This window comes from Equus asinus, chromosome 23 (assembly GCF_041296235.1).
Source record: "Equus asinus isolate D_3611 breed Donkey chromosome 23, EquAss-T2T_v2, whole genome shotgun sequence".
Taxonomy (NCBI): Eukaryota; Metazoa; Chordata; class Mammalia; order Perissodactyla; family Equidae; genus Equus; species Equus asinus.
Genome location: NC_091812.1, coordinates 39,162,606 through 39,181,488, shown reverse-complemented (window position 1 = coordinate 39,181,488; position 18,883 = coordinate 39,162,606). Strand labels below are relative to the sequence as shown.

Below are 18,883 nucleotides of genomic sequence, written 5' to 3'. Positions count from 1 at the left end.
TGATGCACACAAAGTAATTTACACAGAATTCGCTATATATAATGATGTACATCAGAAAGCTATTTAATGTTGAAATCCAATGTTACTGCAATAAACGAATAAAAATTTTTTTAATGTTAATCCAGTTTTATCCTTAGAGGAATCTGGAAATGCTCATTTGGTGTGAAAAGAAATAATTGCTTCTTCTTTTAAGAAATGGAAGTTAAAAACTTGTCTCAAAGAAACAAAAAATATTCTATATTGCTTTTTTATTTACAGCTTTATTGAGGTATCTCACATACCTTAAAATTCATCCATTTAAAGTGCACAATTCAATGTTTTTCAGTATATTTATAGCACTGCACAAACATCATCACAACCTAATTTTAGAACATTTTCAAGTCTCCTAAAAGAAACTCCATACTCATCAGCAGTCCTAGCCAAATGACCCCTATCCACTCCCCAGTCCTAAGTTACCACTAGTCTTTCTAGCTCCATAAATTTGCCTGTTCTGGACATTTTATATACATGGAATCATATAATATGTGGCCTTTTCTACCTTCTTTTCACCTAGCGCAATGTTTTCAAGGATCATCCACATTATAGCATTTATCAATACTTCGTTCCTTTTAATTGCCCCTAATACTCCATTGTATGGGTACATTACCTTTTGCTTATCCATTCATCACTTGATGGACATTTGGGTTGTTTCCATCTTTTGGCTAGTGTGAATAAATGCTGCTATGAATAGTCATGTACAAGTTTTTGTGTGTGTAGACGTATGTTTTCATTTCTCTTCCACATACCTAGGGGTGGAATTGCTGGATCATATGGTAATTCTGTTTATCTTTTTGAGGAACAGTCAAATTGTTTTCCAAAGTGGTTGCACTATTTTATGTTTTACATTACAACAGCAACATATGAGCATCCCAGTAGTTCACATCCTTGCTAACACACAGGTTGAGAGTTTAGCTAAATCACTCCATGGTATTGTTGCCTTGACATCCATTTTGTTTGGCCAGGAGGCCTGCAGTGACCTTAAATTGAAATTAGCCCTCTCATGCAAGAGCACGCGTGAGATAGCAGCCTGCAGAGTCACAAGCAAATATAAGTTCCTGATATGACTTCACCAATAGTCCTTGTGATCAACAATCTTCCCAGACTCCCAGTGCCTAACTCTTATGCTCCCCTTCAATAAGATTCCCAAGTGGTTTACCAAAACCCAGCTCTTTTGGTATGAATTGACCAATCTGGCCTCTGCCGAGGAACCCCAAAGTACTCTACCCACAGATGCTAATAAAGGCATGTGCCCCAGGTCCTATCTACACTCTGTCTTGACTTCCCCGTGTGGCCCCTCAAGGTATGCTGGGTACTTCCTCCAGGACCTGTGAGGACTAAACTTCTCTACTTCAGTTCCTCTTGTGGTCTGTTATTGAACTGAAGTTCACCACCCAGCAGCCTGTGCTACACTTAATAAGTATTAATTTGACGAATTCATAACAACTTGTTATTGTCCATCTATTTTACTTTTGCCATCCTAGTAGGTGAACTGGTATCCCACTGTGGTTTTGATTTACATTTCTCTAATGAATAACTATGTTAGGCATCTTTTCACATGTTTATTGGCCATTTGTATGTCTTATTTAGAGAAATGTCTATTCAAATCCCTTGCTCATATTTTCATTGGGTTATCTGTCATTGTATTGTTGAGCTATAAGTGTTCTTTACATATTCTGAATATAAAACCTTTATCAAATATATGATTTACAAACATTTTCTTCAATTCTGTGGGTAGTCTTTGCACATTCGTGACAGTATCATATGGTGCACAGACATATTTTGACAAATCCCAATTAATCTATTTTTTTGTTGCTTGACTTTTTGGTGCCATAGTGAAGAAACCATTGCCAAATCTAAGTACATGGAAGCTTTACTCCTATGTTTTCTTCTAAGAGTGTTATAGTTTTAGCTTTTAGATTTAGGTCTATGATCCACTTTAAGTTACATTTCTTTATATAGCGTGAGTTAGTGGTCTAACTTCATTGCTTTACATGTGAATATCCAGGTGTCCCAGCACCAACTCCTGAAAAGTATATTCGTTCTCCATGAATTATCTTGGCACCCTTGTCAAAAATCAATCACCAAGCACCCCTATGTTCACTGCAGCATTATTCACAATAGCCAAGATGTGGAAGCAACCCACATGCCCATTGACTGATGAATGGACAAAGATGTGGTGTGTGTATATATATACACACACACAATGGAGTACTACTCAGCCATAAAAAAGACAAAATTGTCCCATTTGCAACAACATGGACAGACCCTGAGGGTATTATGTTAAGCAAAATAAGCCAGACAGAGAAAGACAAACACCATATGATTTCAGTCATATGTGGAAGATAAATAAACACATGGACAAAGAGAATGGATTAGTGTTTGCTGGAGGGGAAGGGGGTTAGGAGGTGGGCATAAAGGGTAAAGGGGTACATATATATGGTGATAGACAAATAATAATGTACAACTGAAATTTCACAATGTTATAAACTATTATGACCTCAGTAAAAAAAAAACAATCACCATAATATGAGGGATTATTTTTAGACTTTCAATTCTATTCCATTAATCTCTAGGTCTATCCTTAAGCCAATACCTTGTATCTTGATTACTATAGTTGTAGAGTAAGTTCTGAAATTAGGAAGTATGAATTGTCCAACTTTGTTCTTTTTCAAGATTGTTTAGGCTATTCCAAGTCCTTTTGATTTATATACAAATTTTATGATTAACTTGCCAATTTCTGCAATAAAGACAGCTAGGATTTTAGTAGAAATTGCATTGAATATATAGATCAATTTTGGGAACATTGCCATCTTAAGAATATTAAGTTTTCCATCCATACACATGAGTCTTTCCACTTCTTTCAATGACATTTTCTATATCTCAGTGTATAAGTTTACTTCTTTTGTGAAGTTTATTTCTAAGTATTGTTTTTTATGCTACTGAAATGGAATTGTTTTCTTAATTTCACATTTGGATTGGTTCTTGCTAGTGTATAGAAATACAAATGATTTTGGTATGTTGATCTTCTATCCTACAACCAGGCTGAGTTCATTTATTAGTTCTAATAGTTTATTAATTCCTTAGGATTTTTTATATACAAGATCATATCATCTGTGAACAGTTTTACTTCTTTTCCAGTATGGATGCCTTTTATTTCTTTTCTTGCCTAATTTCCCTGATTAGAATCTATGGTATATAGAAGTGGTGAGAGCAGATATCTTTGTCTTGTTTCTGACCTTTGGGAGAAAGCATTCAGTATTTCACCATCAAGTATAATACTAGCTTTGGGTTTTTCATAGATGTTCTTTACCAGACTGAGGAAGCAGCCTTCCATTCCTACCATGTTGAGTATTTTTATCACGATAGGGTGTTGGATTCTGTCAAATGCTTTCTCTGTATCTATTGAAATGATGACATGGTTTTGGTTCTTTATTCTACTAATATGGTGCATTATATTGATTGATTTAAGGATGTTAAAGCAACCTTGCATTTCCTGGGATAAATCTCATCTGGTCAAGGTATTTAATCCTTTTTATATATTGCTGGATTTGGTTTGCTAGTATTTTGTTGAAGATTTTTACACCTATATTCATAAGGGATATTGCTCTGTAGTTTTTTTTCTTCTGGATGTCTTTGTCTGGATTTGATATCAGAGTAATACTGAACTCATAGAATGAGTGGTGAAGTGTTCCCTCCTTTTCACGTTTTGTGAACAATTGGTATTATTCTTCTTTACATGTTTGACAAAATTCACTGGTGAAGCCATCTGGGCCTGGGCTTTTCTTTGTGGGAAGTTTTTTAAAATTACTAATTCAGTTTATTTATTCACTATAGGTCTACTCAGACATTCTATTTCTTCTTTTGTACGTTCCTATAGTTTGTGTCTTTCTAGCCATGTGTCCATTTCATCTTGGTTATGTAATCTGTTAGCATACAGCTGCTCCTCATCATCTTTATGCCTGTAAGGTCACAGTGATGTTCTGTCTTATAGTCATGATTTTAATAATTTAGGCTTCTCTCTTTTTATCCTGGTCAGTCTAGCTGAAGGTTTATTGACACTTGATCTTTTCAAAAAACCAACTTTTGGTTTCTTGATTTTCTCTATTGTTTTTCTATTCCATTTATTTCTACTCTGATCTTTACTATTTCCTTCCTCCAACTTGCTTTGAGTTTAACTCACTCTTTTTTTTCTACTTTCTTAAGGTGGAATCTTATTGATTTGAAAATGTTTCTTTTTAAATATAGGTGTTTATAGCTATGAATTCCCCTCTAAGCATTGTTTTAGCTGCGTAAGTTTTGATATGTCGTGTTTTCATTTTCAGCCATATCAAAGTATTTTCTATTTACCCTTGTGATTTCTTCTTTGATCCACTGGTTATTGAGAAGTGTGTCGTTAACTACCACACATTTGTGAATTTTCCAGCTTTCTTTCTATTGATGATTTGTAATTTAATTCCACTGTGGTCAGAGAACATACTTTACATGATTTCAATCTTTTTAAATTTATTGAGACTTGTTTTGTGGACTAACACATGCAGAATTTCTATTCTGGAGAATGTTCCACATGTACCTGAGAGGAATGTGGATTGTGCTACTGTTGGGTGGAGTGTTCTATATCTAGCTGGTTTATAGTGTTTTTCAAGTCTTCTATTTCCTTGCTGATCTTCTGTCAAGTTGTCCTCTCCATTACTGAGAGTGAGGTACTAAAGTCTCCTACTATTATTGCTGAATTGTCTATTTTCCCCTTCAATTCTGTCAGTTGTTGCTTTATGTATTTTGGAGCTCTGCAGTTAGATCCAATTTATATCAATTATAAACAAATGTTATTAAGTCTTCCTAATGGACTGACACTTTTATCACTATAAAGTGTCCCTTTTTTGTCTCTAAGAAACAATTATATCTTAAGGTCAATTTTGTCTGATATTAATATAGCTGCTCCAGCTCTCTTTGGGTTACTGAATGCCTGGTACCTCTTTTTCAGTCCTTTACTTTCAATTTACTTGTGTCTTTGCGTGTAAAGTATGCCTCTTATAGACAACATGTAGTTTATGTTTTGTAAATCTATTCCTCCAATCTCTGCCTTTTGATTTGAGTGTTTAATACATTTACATTTATTGCAGTCACTGTTAAGGTACTATTTATGTCTGTCATTTTGCTATTTGTTTTCGATATGGCTTATGCCTTTTTGTTCATCTGTTCCTCCATTACGCCTTTCTTTTGTGTTGAGGTATTTTCTAGGGTATTGTATTAAGTCTCTTGTTGTTTCTTTTACTATATATTTTTAGTTGTTTTCTTAAAAGTCTCCCAGGGAATTACAATTAACATTTTAACTTAACCTAGCCCTTATTAATATCAACTTAATTTCAATAGTATACAAAAACTTTGTTCTATTCCTTTTGTTCTATTATTGTCATACAAATTACATCATAAGTCCTTCAACACAGTTTTATAATTATTGCTCTTTTATGTTTTTTTGACATAAGTTCTACATTTGTAATAAAGGAAATGAAGACTAGCCCATGAACAATAGGCTGGTAGGATTTTTAAACATTACATAAAATCTCCTTTTGGGCAGTTTCTGGTTAGATTTTCCTTGGAAATTCTGACTATAGGTAGCTATGGATATGTGCCCCTTTAACAATAAGAGGAATTCATGAATTTGATAGAAGAACCATTTTTAATTCTTTAGGTAAGGTCAGCAAACTATGACCCACAGGCCCAATCTGGTCCACTGTCAATTTTGGGGTTTTTCTTTTTAAAGACTGGCACCTTAGCTAACAACTGTTACCAATCTTCTTTATTTTTTTTCTGCTTTTTCTCCCCAAATCCCCCTAGTACATAATTGTATATTTTAGTTGTGGGTCCTTCTGGTCGTGGTATGTGGGATGCTGCCTCAGTGTGGCCTGAGGAGTGGTGCCATGTCCGTGCCCAGGATCCAAACCAGCGAAACCCCAGGCTGCCGAAGTGGAGCACGCGAATTTAACCACTCGGTCATGGTCAGTTTTTATAAATAAAATTTTACAGGAATACAGTCATGGCCATTCATTTACTTATTGTCTGCAGCTGCTTTCATGCTGTAATAACAGAGCTGAATAATTACAAGAGAGACACTATGACCTGCAAAACCTAAAATATTTACTATCCAGCCTTTTACATAAAAAGACTGCAGATCCTTGCTCTACATTTTAAAATAAAAAGATTCACTTGTTAAGTGAATAAAGTATACTGACTACAAAAAGTGATAAAAAAAATTCTTAAGATATTGATATTTCGTCAATCATATGTAGCATGTTAGTATGCTTCTTCAAACAATACACCTTTGTAAAGTCTTAAAACCTGCATAAAAGTCGTACATAACTTTGGATAGATTTACTCCTAGGTACCTTATTTTTTTTGTTATTAGCTGTTATTTGACCTCTTTTCTATTTGTTTGTTGTGTATAGAAATAGTTGACTTTTTAACATGTTGATTACATAGATCTGGCACTCTGTTGAATGCTTATTATTGATGCCTGCAGATTTGTTCGTATTTTCTACGTTAACAATCACATAATCTCCAAATAATGATTTTTTTGCTTGTTTGTTCTTGATTACTAGGCATTTTATTTATTTTTGTCTTACCATACTGGTTAGGAACTCCACTAAAATCCTAAACAGAAGCAGTGTTTGTAGCTATCTTTGTTGTCTATCTTGTTCCTGATTTTAAAGACATTGTTTCTAACATTTTACCATGTAAGAATATTATTTACTACATGTTTTTCATAGATACCTTGTGTACTAGTTATGACATCTCTCTTGAGTCTTAGTTTATTAAGGCTTCTTTTTAAAATCATGAATGATTTCATGTTCTTTTTTACTATGCAACACTGACTCTGTGCATGGAATGGATCTATTTCATAAGTAAGATCAAACTTATTTGTGTCATACTTTTGAGTAGAAAAGTACCTCTGGATTTCTCTAAATTGGTATTACATATTACCATTAATTAACTTATAATTTAAGGCTGTAAACAAACACTGGCAAAATCTTATTTTTCCTTCAACTTAAAAAAAAGTTATTGAAGAGATGTAAGATTAATTTTTATTGCACAAGACATCACATTTCCTGGGAAACTAGCAATATTCCAAACATTTACGATTTTGCTAGTAAAAACCATTCTCATCCTTTTTGAAATTTAACTATAATCACAAGTGATACAGTAGCATCCCACCAGAACAGCTTTATTTTCAGAGCATTCTAGTTAAAGAACATGTATGAACACTTCCTCTAGAGGAGAAACAGTCTTAAGAAGTTTAATGCTAATTGGTTCTAGTCTCTGATATTAAGTACCCTGCAATTAAAAAAAAATGTTTGATAATTTCTCCCACTTTGCCCTTTCACTATTAACTGAGTCACTTCACTGGAGAAAGTACCTTATTCTGTAGAGTACACTGTGCCTGGCTGATTCATCTATATGGAAGACATGGTTGGGGGGATACCAGATTCTTTCTGTTTCACTCATTAAAGCGAACATACTGTGATACACAGGTGTGATTCCTAGGAAAGAAGCAGAAAAGAAATGATTACAGTTAAAAGTATATTTACATAACACTTATAATTTGTAATGGGGCTGAAGTAACAAATCTTAAAATCAGCATAAAATGCAGTAGCAGTCGAAATCTTTTGGTTCAATACAATTTACAACTGAATTTTTAATTAAATACCTTTTTTCCTCTATATTTTAAAATATGATTGCTACAACTCTCTCAAGCAGATTTTAGAAAACATTTTATCTAGCTTCTTAAATTGTTCTCTACAGAAAGATTGATCCAAATTTGTGCGGGTTTTAATTGATAATGACAGTATCAAATAAAGCATTTAGAAATCATTGGCTTCTCTTAAGAGAACAATGAAACAGTTTTATTTTTTAATGACAAGGTTTACACAATACACTAGTAATTATATCCTCTGCAGTATTTCAATTTACAATGCAAAATTTTAAATGTCAACTTACAATGCAAGGATGTGATTTTTTTCAAAAATATTTTAGGAGGTACATTAACAAAAGGCTGAAGGCCACTAAACTTTTTAAAAAGCATACAGAACACCTAAGCCATATAATTAAATAATGCATATTATTTCCAAGCAGATATAGAACATTCACACATACATATATACACACACACGTAAACACATCAATCACGTGGAGACTAAAAACAAGTCTCCAAAAATGCCAGAAAATAACCATACATACCATGTTCTCTAACCAAACTTCAATTGAATCAGAAATGAATACTTAGAAAAAATGTTTTAATCCTACATATTTGAAAACGTAAGCCTCACAATAAAAACCACTTTTATTCTAGGGATGTTTTTATTCTTTTCCACTGTAGACAAAATGACACCAACTTGATACACTGACAACAAAGATTTAAAATTTTTATTTAAATTATTAACACAACCATCTACTCATAGATATGTAATAATTTCAGTAAGTTGCATGTTAAAACATTATCCAGTAACAACTTTTAAACTGTATCCTTTCATTCATTCCTATATTTACAAATACTTCTAAATATCTCACAGATCATAGGAGAAATTATAACACAAATTAAAAAAGCATTTATAATGAATGATGATCAATACCATATATTAAAAATTATGGAATATAACTAAAGTGATACCCAAGGGGAAAACTAGCTTTAATCTGCTTATATTAGAAAATAATAGAGAATGATCTAAGATATCTAACACAATACATTAGAAAACAACAGAGTAATCCCAAAGACAGTTGTAAGAAGGACATAATAAAGTAGAAGTTAACAGGGAATAATGATTCAATAAAGGGAATCAATGAAATAAAAGCGGATTATTTGCAATGACTAACAAAATAAACAAGACTTTGTCAAGCCTGATCAAGAAAGAAAAAGAAGGCAGAGATAAACACTAAGGCATAGTATTTTAGTATTATTTTAAGGCATAGTATAGGTTATGAAGACAAAAAGACAGTGCCAGAATAAATTATGCCAATAAATTACAAAATGTAGACAAATTTTTTCAACTATGTAACTTTAAAAATCAATTCAAGAATAAAAAACTTCAAAAGAACTATAACCATTAAAGAAACAATCTATCCACTTTAAAAAAAAATGGAGAAGAGAGGAGGAAGAAGGAAAGAGAAAAAAGGAAGAATGAGAAAGAAAGGAAAAGCCGACGCTCGCCGTGGCATAGTGGTTGGGTTTGCTTGCCTGGCTTCAGTGGCCCAGGGTTCGCTGGTTCAGATCCTGGGCGTGGACCTACACACCACTCAAGCCAGGCTGAGGCAGCATCCCACACAGAAGAACTAGAAGGACTTAAAACTAGGATATACAACTATGTGCTGGGGCTTTGGGGAGAAAAAAAAAAAAGAGGAAGATTGGCAACAGATGTTAGCTCAGCACCAATCTTCCTCACCAAAAAAGAAGAAGAAGAAGAAGAAGAAAGGAAAAACCACCATCAGATCCAGATGAAATTTATGAGTTCAATCAAACATGGAAGAAAACTCCAATCTTAAATATACTACTACAGAAGAGAAAAAGAGAGGACAGAGAAATTGACACATTTTGTGAATTCAGTTTGACTATGATACCAAAACCAGACAAAGACATCTCGAAAGGATACTCTCACTTATTAAAATAGATAGAAAAAATCCTAAACTAAATACTAGCAAACCAAATCAAGCAATGTTTCTTTTTAGAAGAACTATGACAAAGTTCACTTATCCTAAGAGAGATGGCTAAATTATAAAAATCTATTAATGTAATCCATCACAATAACATATTAGAGAAAAATCTGAAAATGGCAATAGGATAACTTTGAAAAGTTGGGTGATGAGTACATTGATATGCATTATATTTTTCCTATATGAAGTATTCCCTATAATTTTTTTTCTCCCCAAGTCCTACTACATGGTTGTATATCCTAGTTATAAGTCATCCTAGTTCTATGTGAGCCGATGAGCTCACAGCATGGCAATTGACAGACAGGTGACATGGTTCCGCAACCAGGAAATGAACCCAGGCCACCAAAGCAGTGAGAGCACCGAACTTTAACCAGTAGACCATCAGGCCTGGCTATGAAATATTTTATAATAAAAAATCAGGACTAAAAAAGCAAAATAAAAAAATAAAAAATGGCAAAATGTCATTCACAGTAGAGCAAATCAGTATGACTAATAAGCATGTGAAAGAATAGTAATACCTAGTATTGAAGAAAATGCAAATCAAACTTATGTGATTATCACTTAAAAATAATAAGAGGAATAACATCCGATGCTAATTGAATTGTAGTGAAAAGGGTACTATGTTACATAATTGCTAGAAATGTAAACTGGTACAGCTTCTGAGAAAGCAGTATCTATATAATTTTGAGAAACGAATGTCAAGAAAAATCTAAAACAACCTTTCAATCCAGCAATCACTCCTATGTACTCCTAAAAGTGCAGTACAGTAGTAAGAAAAGAGAAAGAAAGAAAATGCAAATTCAAAAGCAGAAGATATGAAAAAATTATGGTAGTATAATCCATATTGTGTACTACTATGAAATTCAATAAAAAGAATGAGTTAGGGTAAAAGTAGTTTGCTTGAATAGATTTTTTACAATATATGTTTTCATGAGAAAAGCAAGAAGAACATGAAAGTATATAATAAGATTCCATTTTATAAAACAATGACCTCAAAATCCTAATCACTGTGTGTGTGGAAAGAAGGAGAGGGATCATTTGTCCATATACGATTACAGGCCAGCCTTGGCGGTCTAGTGGTTAAGATTTGACACTCTCACCAGGTTCATTTCCCAGTCAGGGAACCACACCACCCAGTCTGTCAGTTGTTACACTGTGGCAGCTACGTGTTGCTGTGATGCTGAAAGCTATGCCACCAGTGTTTCAAACGCCAGCAGGGTCACCCATGGTGGACAGGTTTCAGCGGAGCTGCCAGACTAGACAGGTTAGGAAGAAGGACCTGGCCACCCACTCCCCAAAAAAATCAGCCATGAAAACCCTACGAACAGCAGCAGAGCATTGTCTGATACAGTGCCAGAAGACGTGAGGAGGGCACAAAAAGACTTGGCAGGGTTCTACTCTGCTGTACACAGGGTTGCTAAGAGTCAGAATCACTTGATGGCACTAACATAAGATAACATGATCATGAAGAAAACTATGGAAGAGATTATTGCCCTAGTTACCAGGATGAGACTAAGGAAAAAGGAAGGTAAGAATACAGTGGAGAAGACACTACTTTTTTTAAAAAAATGCATTAAATAAAAACAGTAAGCCCTCATGTCAAAAAGAAAGAAAAGTGAAAAGAAAAAGATAAAAAAGATACTAATCAATACCAAGATAAGGGTTCACCATGTAAATCACTTTGAAACTACAGAGAATGATTGCTTGTCATTCTCTAAACTTTAAAATAATCATAAGATGACAGGAAATAATGCCAATCAAATAATTTAAGAAATAGATATTTTATCTGAATATTATTTTGATCTAGGTTAATTCTGCATTAAAAATATTTTAAACTTGAAAATTTGAAAAACATCATCTAATCAATCAAGTAGATAGCATCATAATCCCATATCTCTGTGCCTTGCACATACTAATTCTTTTATCTAGAAGTACTACCTCTCCTTTACCAACAAAAAGTTCACATAGCTGGTGTTCTCAGTACATAAGAGACATAGTGGGAGATGAAACCACCCAGAAAGGGACCATAAAAGACCTGATAGAAGATTACCTTGGAAAGAGAAAATCCTGGGAAGATAACCTTAACAAAAACCTAGCATATAGTTTAAATGTAATCATGCAAATAAAATTGTATATGGAACCATTATTCTTAGCATATGATGATAGAGATATTTTTTAGAACAAAACAATGTCATGATTTTAAAACAACATAATCACACAAAGCAGGAAAAGTGACTTATACTGATGAATCATCAGGATTTTTTTAAATGATGAATAGTTATCTCTAACATAAGGAAGACTCCATACATTAATTATAGATATCAAAATAGGAAAATGAACGTGTCCATATAAATTGGCACAAAGGGGTCAGAAAAAGGGGATACACACCAAAAGAAAAATGGTTAGGTCAGCCCTGCAAACAAACAACGACAGACAGTTCTTAGATTCATGTTTAGTCACATCGATATCTTATTCCAAAATGGTAATTATGTATTAGTAGTTATTTCATTTTTTCTTAGTAATTCATGTTAATTGGGTTGTCCTAGAAAGGAAGAAAAAAGCAGTGACACTATATTTGAGGTATACAATATATTGAAAAGATAGGACCTCAAAGAAAGCTCAGTCATTTTTAATTCTCGCTCTTTCCTTATACATCAAGCCCAAATTCTTTTTATTTTTATTTATTAAAATCATTTTAATGTGTTTCTTTTCCAAGCCATTACCAGAATTATGATTCAGTTCCATATTGTTCTAGAGCAAGAATAGTCATCATTCCACTAATATTAACAGTTCCTATTTTATAATAAGCACAAGATGGGTATGGGAAACACAAAAATGAAAAACAGCACCTAACTTTAACGATCTCACAGTATCATAGATGACACAGAGAAGTCACTGGAGAATTATAACTCAAGAGGGCAAGTGCACTGATAGTAAAGACCACAAGAAAACACAGAAGTACAGAGAAGTGACAAAGATTCGTTGCTTGACCAAATTTTAGTCAGGTTCCTCTGAACCCTCTCCCCAACATGGCTCATCCTACTTCCTTTCGTAGAATCCAGTTTTAGCAAGAACGCTGCTAAGTCCACTTAGGAAGAATTCCCCACCTTTGATATCAGATCTAACTCCTCATCCTTACTATCCCCAGGTGAAATCTGATCCCTTTGCCTCCCTTCAGCAAGAATCCTGTTAGGTTAGTTCAGCCAGGATCCCCTCAGACTTGATGTCTCCTCTTAGTAATATTCCATTCACCAATGTGCCACCCAACTTGCTCCTTGGCTATAAATCCCAACTTGTTCATATTGTATTCAGAATTAAGCCCCTTTCTACAGTGGAGTATTTTCCCCTATTACAATAGTTTTTGTGTGTGTGTGTGTTTTTTTTTAACAAAATCCATTTTCATCACCTTAACTTCTGTCTGGCTCTGGTTTTCTTTACTAGAAGTACGAAATTTATCAAGAGGGTCAAGTGGACTAAAGATTTCAATGAAGGCTTCTAAAGAGGTAATGAAAGCACATGAGGATTTAGCTATTCTATGTAATTGCAGGCAGAGTATATAAAATGTGCACTGGCATGGAGGATCAGCTGCAAATACTCCTAGAGCTAAAATAGTTACAAAGAAAAGAGAGGTGCTATATAATATAGTTACAGACAGAATGAACATATAACCTGGCTGGACTAAAACAGATTTGGTTTATGCCTACTGTCACAGCATAATTCTTAACAGCGTATCTTTTCATTTCAAAAATGTCCCAGTTTGAACAGTGGTAACCTAGCCGTATCACCTCAGCTTTGAGTCAGATATGGGTTAAGTCTAAGCTCAGCCACTTACTTGCTAGGTAAACTTCTGATAGTTAGACTGTCTAGACCTATGTTTCATCATCTATAGAATAAAAAGAAAACTGAGTTCATAGAATGGTTAGAAGGATAAAATGTGATAAGAATAAAATGCTTAGCAAAGTATATGGCACATAACATAGGTTCCATTGTAAACATCCCAGGGGTACAGCCTAACTGGGCTTTATAAGCTATATAAATAGTTTTTTTGTTTCCCCTAACTAAATGAATTAGACCAGTACTTTCCAAACTTTAATGTGTATAAGAATAACCTGGAGATTGTGTTAAAATACAGGTTCTTATTCACTGATTCTGGGATGGGGCCTGAGATACTGCATTTCTAACAAGCTCCCTGGTAATGCTGACACTGCTAATCAATGGACCAATAGATGGACTTAGCACACTACACACTGCAGAAGGTAGGATCAGTGAACACAAGTCAATAAAAAATTGAAGCACAAAAAATAACAGAATGGAAAAAACTGAATAGAGTATAACAGGCATGTGAGACATGTCAAAACGACCTAATTTATATATAATTGAAGAGATAATAGCCAAGAATTTTCCAAAGCTAAATAAAGACACTGACCTACAAATTCAACAAGTTCAGAAAGCCCCAAGCAAGATAAAGACAAAGAAAATAACACATAGGTACACCACAAGCTGCTTGAAAATGAACAACAGAAAGAAAAATCTTACAAGCAGCCAGAGAATACAAATGTATTACCTTCAAAGAAGGAATTAAAAGACTGGTAGGTAGTTTTTCAACAAAAACCATGGAAGCTAAGGGCCAGCCCAGTGGCATAGTGGTTAAGTTTACATGCTCCACTTCAGCAGCATGGGGTTCACAGGTTCAGATCCCAGGGGTGGACCTACACACCGCTCATCAAGCCATGCTATGGCAGCATCCCACATACAAAATAGAGGAACACTGGCACAGATGTTAGCTCAGCGACAATCTTCCTCAAGCAAAAAGAGGAAGACTACTAACAGATATGACCTCTGGGCCACTCTTCTTCACCAAAAAAACAAAACAAACAAAAACGATGGAAACCAAAAGATAATGAAGGAAATAACATCTTAAAAGTACTGAAAGTGGGATGAGGGGGAAGGAGAAGCCAATCTGGAATTCTATACCCTGTGACAATATTTTTCAAACTAAAAGGAAAAAGGAAAAGACATTTTCAAACAGACAAGAGCTGACGGAATTTGTCACCAGCAGATCTGCAATACAAAAAATACTAAAAGGAGCTCTTCAGGCTGAAGGAAAATGATGACAGAAGCATGGAACTACAGGAAAAAATGAAGAATACGGGAAAGGGAAAATAAAAAAGAATAACGACTACTTAAAGCAACAATAAGTGCCCTGTGTGGTTTATGATATACACAGAAGTAAAATATATAACAATAGCACCAAAAGTGAAAAGAATTAAATGGAGTTAAACTGTTGTCAAGTTTTTTAATTGTTTAGAAAATCGTAACATACTTGTGTGAGACTGTAATGTACTATAATGTACATTGTGATATCTAGGGTAACCACTGAAAGAATGATACAAAAACTATAACAAAAAATCTAATAGAAGAGATAAAGCCAAAAAATAAAAGATACTTGATCCTCTTTAAAAAAGGTAGGAAAGAAGGAAAACAAATAAATAGAAAACAAATAGCAAGATAATAGATTTAAAAACAAATATGTCAATAATTATATTACATGTAACAGTAAACAAGCCAATTAAAACACATGCCCTATCAGTCTGGATTATAAAAAAGACTATTATTTATGAGAGACACACTCTAACTGTAAGGAGATAGATAGGTTGAAACTAAAAAGAAGGAAAATGATACACCATGCAAAAACAAGGCAAAAGAAACCTGGTCAGTGAACACTAACATCAGACAAACTAAACTTTAAGGAAGAAGTATTAGTTGAGATTAAAAGGAAAACCTCCCAGTGATAAGAGGGTTAATTCAAGGGAAAACAAAAACATTAAATTGGTGTACAACTAATATCATGGCTTCAAAAAACATGAAGCAAAAATAAATAGAACTAGAAGGAGAAACAGACAAATTCAAAAGCTCTCAGAAACTGGGAGAAGACAAAAAATAAAAGGACATGAAATTTTAAAACTACTAATCATTTAGAGAACACTACAGCCAGCAAGTGCAGAAATACACACTGTTTTCAAATTCACGTGAAGCATTTAACAAAACAATTGATAATCTAAGTCACAAAGAAAGTCTCAACAAATTTCAGAAGATTGGCCCTGAGCTAATATCTGTTGCCAATCTTCCTCTTTTTTCTTTTTTCTCCCCAAAGCCCCAGTATATAGTTGTACATCCTAGTTGTAGGTCATTCTAGTTCTGCTATGTGGGATGCCGCCACAGCATGGTTTGATGAGCAGTGCATAGGTCCATGCCCAGGATCCGAATGGGTGAACCCTGGCCTGCTCAAGTGGAGTCCGTGAACCTAACCACTTGGCCACGGAGTTGGCCCCTAAAATGTCCAGTTTTTAACAAAAGGATTACGAGATATGCAAAGAAACAGGAAAGTGTAATCCATGCACAAGAAAAAAAGAAGGCAACAGGAATGTCTGTGAGAAGACCCAGATACGAAATTTAACAAAGACTTCAAAGCAGTCATTATAAATATATTCAAAGAACTAAAGGAAATCATGATTAGAGAAGTAGAGAAGAGTGACATCAGTGAAAATGGCATAGTAGGTAGCTCCAAGGGCCTATCCCTTGAATAAAATTGAATAAACAAAAACTGTCAGAATCAACTTTGTGAGAACTCTGGAAAATAGTCAAAGATATACAGCAATCAAGCAATTTTTGAATTAGGAAAAAGGCAACTAAAAAAATGGTAGGAAAATTTGGCAACATTTCTGCTTTCTCTTGCCTCAACCTCCTCCCTGCTTCAGGAGGGCTTAAGGATGGCAAAACCAGTGTTCTCCGTTTGAAACTCTGGTCCATGGTTCTGGAGTGAACAGAGCCAACTTTAATGTCAAGCACCTGATTTTGTCTCGTTTGACTTGACTGGAAACTGACAGAAGAACTGTAGCAAGGAGTTTACCTGTGTTTCCCCTCACCTGGAACTTTCTCAGGACAGAAAAGCAGCTAGACAGAGGTAATTCCCTGAAAACACTGGAAAGCAAATGAAAACCCTGCTGCCCCATGGGGCAAAGCTTTTAAAAAAGTTAAGGCAAACAATAGACACACAGAAAGCTGAAAAGGAAACACTGGGGAGCAAGTTTCTTTGTGAAATTAAAGCATTAAAAAGCACCCATGTATACCAGAGAATAAGAAAGCCACACGCATGCCCAAAGAATGACACTTAGAGAAGACCCCACACTTTTTACCTCAGGTTGAACTTTAAGCTGAGCACAAGCAAGAAGGGAAGGTTAAGGCACAATTCTAAACAGACTGGCTAAACATTGAAGGAGTGACTCAATACATAGCCAATCCACAAGGACTATTTTTTGTTCTTTTCATTTCTTTTCTTTTGGCTCTAGGAATTCAAAATAATCTCTGGCAAACAAAAGCTGACCACAAGCTAAAGGAACAGAGACTATACATGACAAAGGATACAGACTTTATAAATATAGTTTAGAGGTCAATAAGCAAATAAACAACTGCCACTCAAAGCAAGCAACAAAACCACTGAGAATGGAGAAGAATCAGATTTCCAGTTACTACATTATAAATTTGAAATGTTCAACATTCAGTGTTCAATCAAAAATTATGAAGCAGGCAAAGAAAGCATTCTCATTCAGAGGAGAAATTAAAAGAAAGTGTCCTTGAGGAGCAGAGATGTAGAATTTATTAGCCAATGACTTTAAATCAGCTGCCTTAAATATGCTCAAAGAGCTAAAGGAAGCCATGGACAAAGAGCTAAAGGAAACCAGTGGAAGAATGTATAAAAAAATAGAAAGCAGCAGCAAAGAAATGGACCAAAAAAAAAAAAAATTCTGAAGCAGAGAAGTATGATAACTGAAACTGAAAGTTCACTGGAGGGTTTCAAAAGCAGATTCAAAAAGACAGAAGAATCATTTAATTTGCAGGTAAGTCAACTGAAATTATCTAGTCTGAAAAACAGAAAAACGAAAATAATATGGACAAAGCCTAGGAGACTTGTGGGAGACATTCAAGCGTACCAACATATACATTATAGGGGTCCCAAAGGAAGAGAAAGTAAAGAAAGAGACACAAAGAATATTTGAAGAAATAATGACTCAAAACTTCCCAAATTTGATGAAAATATGAATCCACAAATTCAAGAAGCTCAATGTGTTCCAAGATGGATAAATACAAAGTGATGCACACTGGCACATATTAAAATCAAACTATAAAAAGCTAAGGATTCTTGCCTTGAAAATGGAAAGAGAGAAGTGATTCATTACATACAAGTGACAAAAATTGCAAGCAATAGGATATATTGGAGTATATGAGTAAGCCGTTGGGTGTAAACCTAATTTGGCCTGACTTTGTTTTTCCAAAAGGGCCTGACATGGCCATTGAGCATGCATTGTATATCTGCTTTAAGCATTTGCTATGTCCCAAAGGCAAGAATAAATGCTCTTAAGATAAAGGTAGAACTTCCCCTACACTGGAATTTCCTTAAGGATAAGCATCTCTCCCTAGGCTAGGAACTGACTGCTGCGCTAACCTGTGACCACCCAGCTCAAGACAACAGACCTGCCACCCTGCTGTGTCCACCAAGACAGCAGACCTACTTACCTGCTGTGTCCGTCAATCACCGTGCCGACAGAGCAGTCTTGTGACTACTGTAAAAGGGACATTTCAATCATATGTGAAACATGCTCTTTGAGGGTATATAACCACTCTGTACACCCCAGTTCTTTGGTGCCCTTCCTTCCTTAGGGAAAGAAGGCCCCGGGCTGTATTGGTCCTCACATTTGGCTCAGAATAAACTCACTCCAAATTTTCATTTATAGTTTGGTTATGGATTATTTGCACCAACACAAGGAATCCTCAATAAGACACTCAGTCGATTTCTCACCAAAAATCACTGAGGTGGTCAAAAGGCAATAGGATGACATATTTAAAGGGCTCAAAGAGAAAATTGTCAAATAAGAATTTTATATCTGGCAAAATAATCCTTTAAAAATGATGGAGAAATCAACAAATTCTCAGACAAACAAAAGCTGTGGGAGTTCCCTGCTAACAGACCTGCCCTACAATAAATGCTAAAAAGTGTTACTCAGGTAGAAATGATAACTCAATAGACAGTAACTCAAAGCCATGTGGAGAAATAAAGAATTCTGATGAAGGTAACTACACAGATAAA

General features: G+C 34.7%; 1 protein-coding gene across 7 annotated transcripts in view; it reads right to left on the bottom strand.

Annotated features, from left to right (window-relative positions):
• JAK2 (Janus kinase 2) overlaps nt 1-18,883 on the bottom strand; it is a 136,899-nt gene that overhangs the window by 62,695 nt on the left and 55,321 nt on the right. For all 7 annotated transcript variants that reach the window (XM_014860724.3, XM_044756571.2, XM_070495412.1 and 4 more), the window contains one exon: nt 7,451-7,574. In XM_014860724.3, coding sequence (XP_014716210.1) covers nt 7,451-7,574 — 124 coding nt within the window. The remainder of the gene's footprint in view (nt 1-7,450; nt 7,575-18,883) is intronic.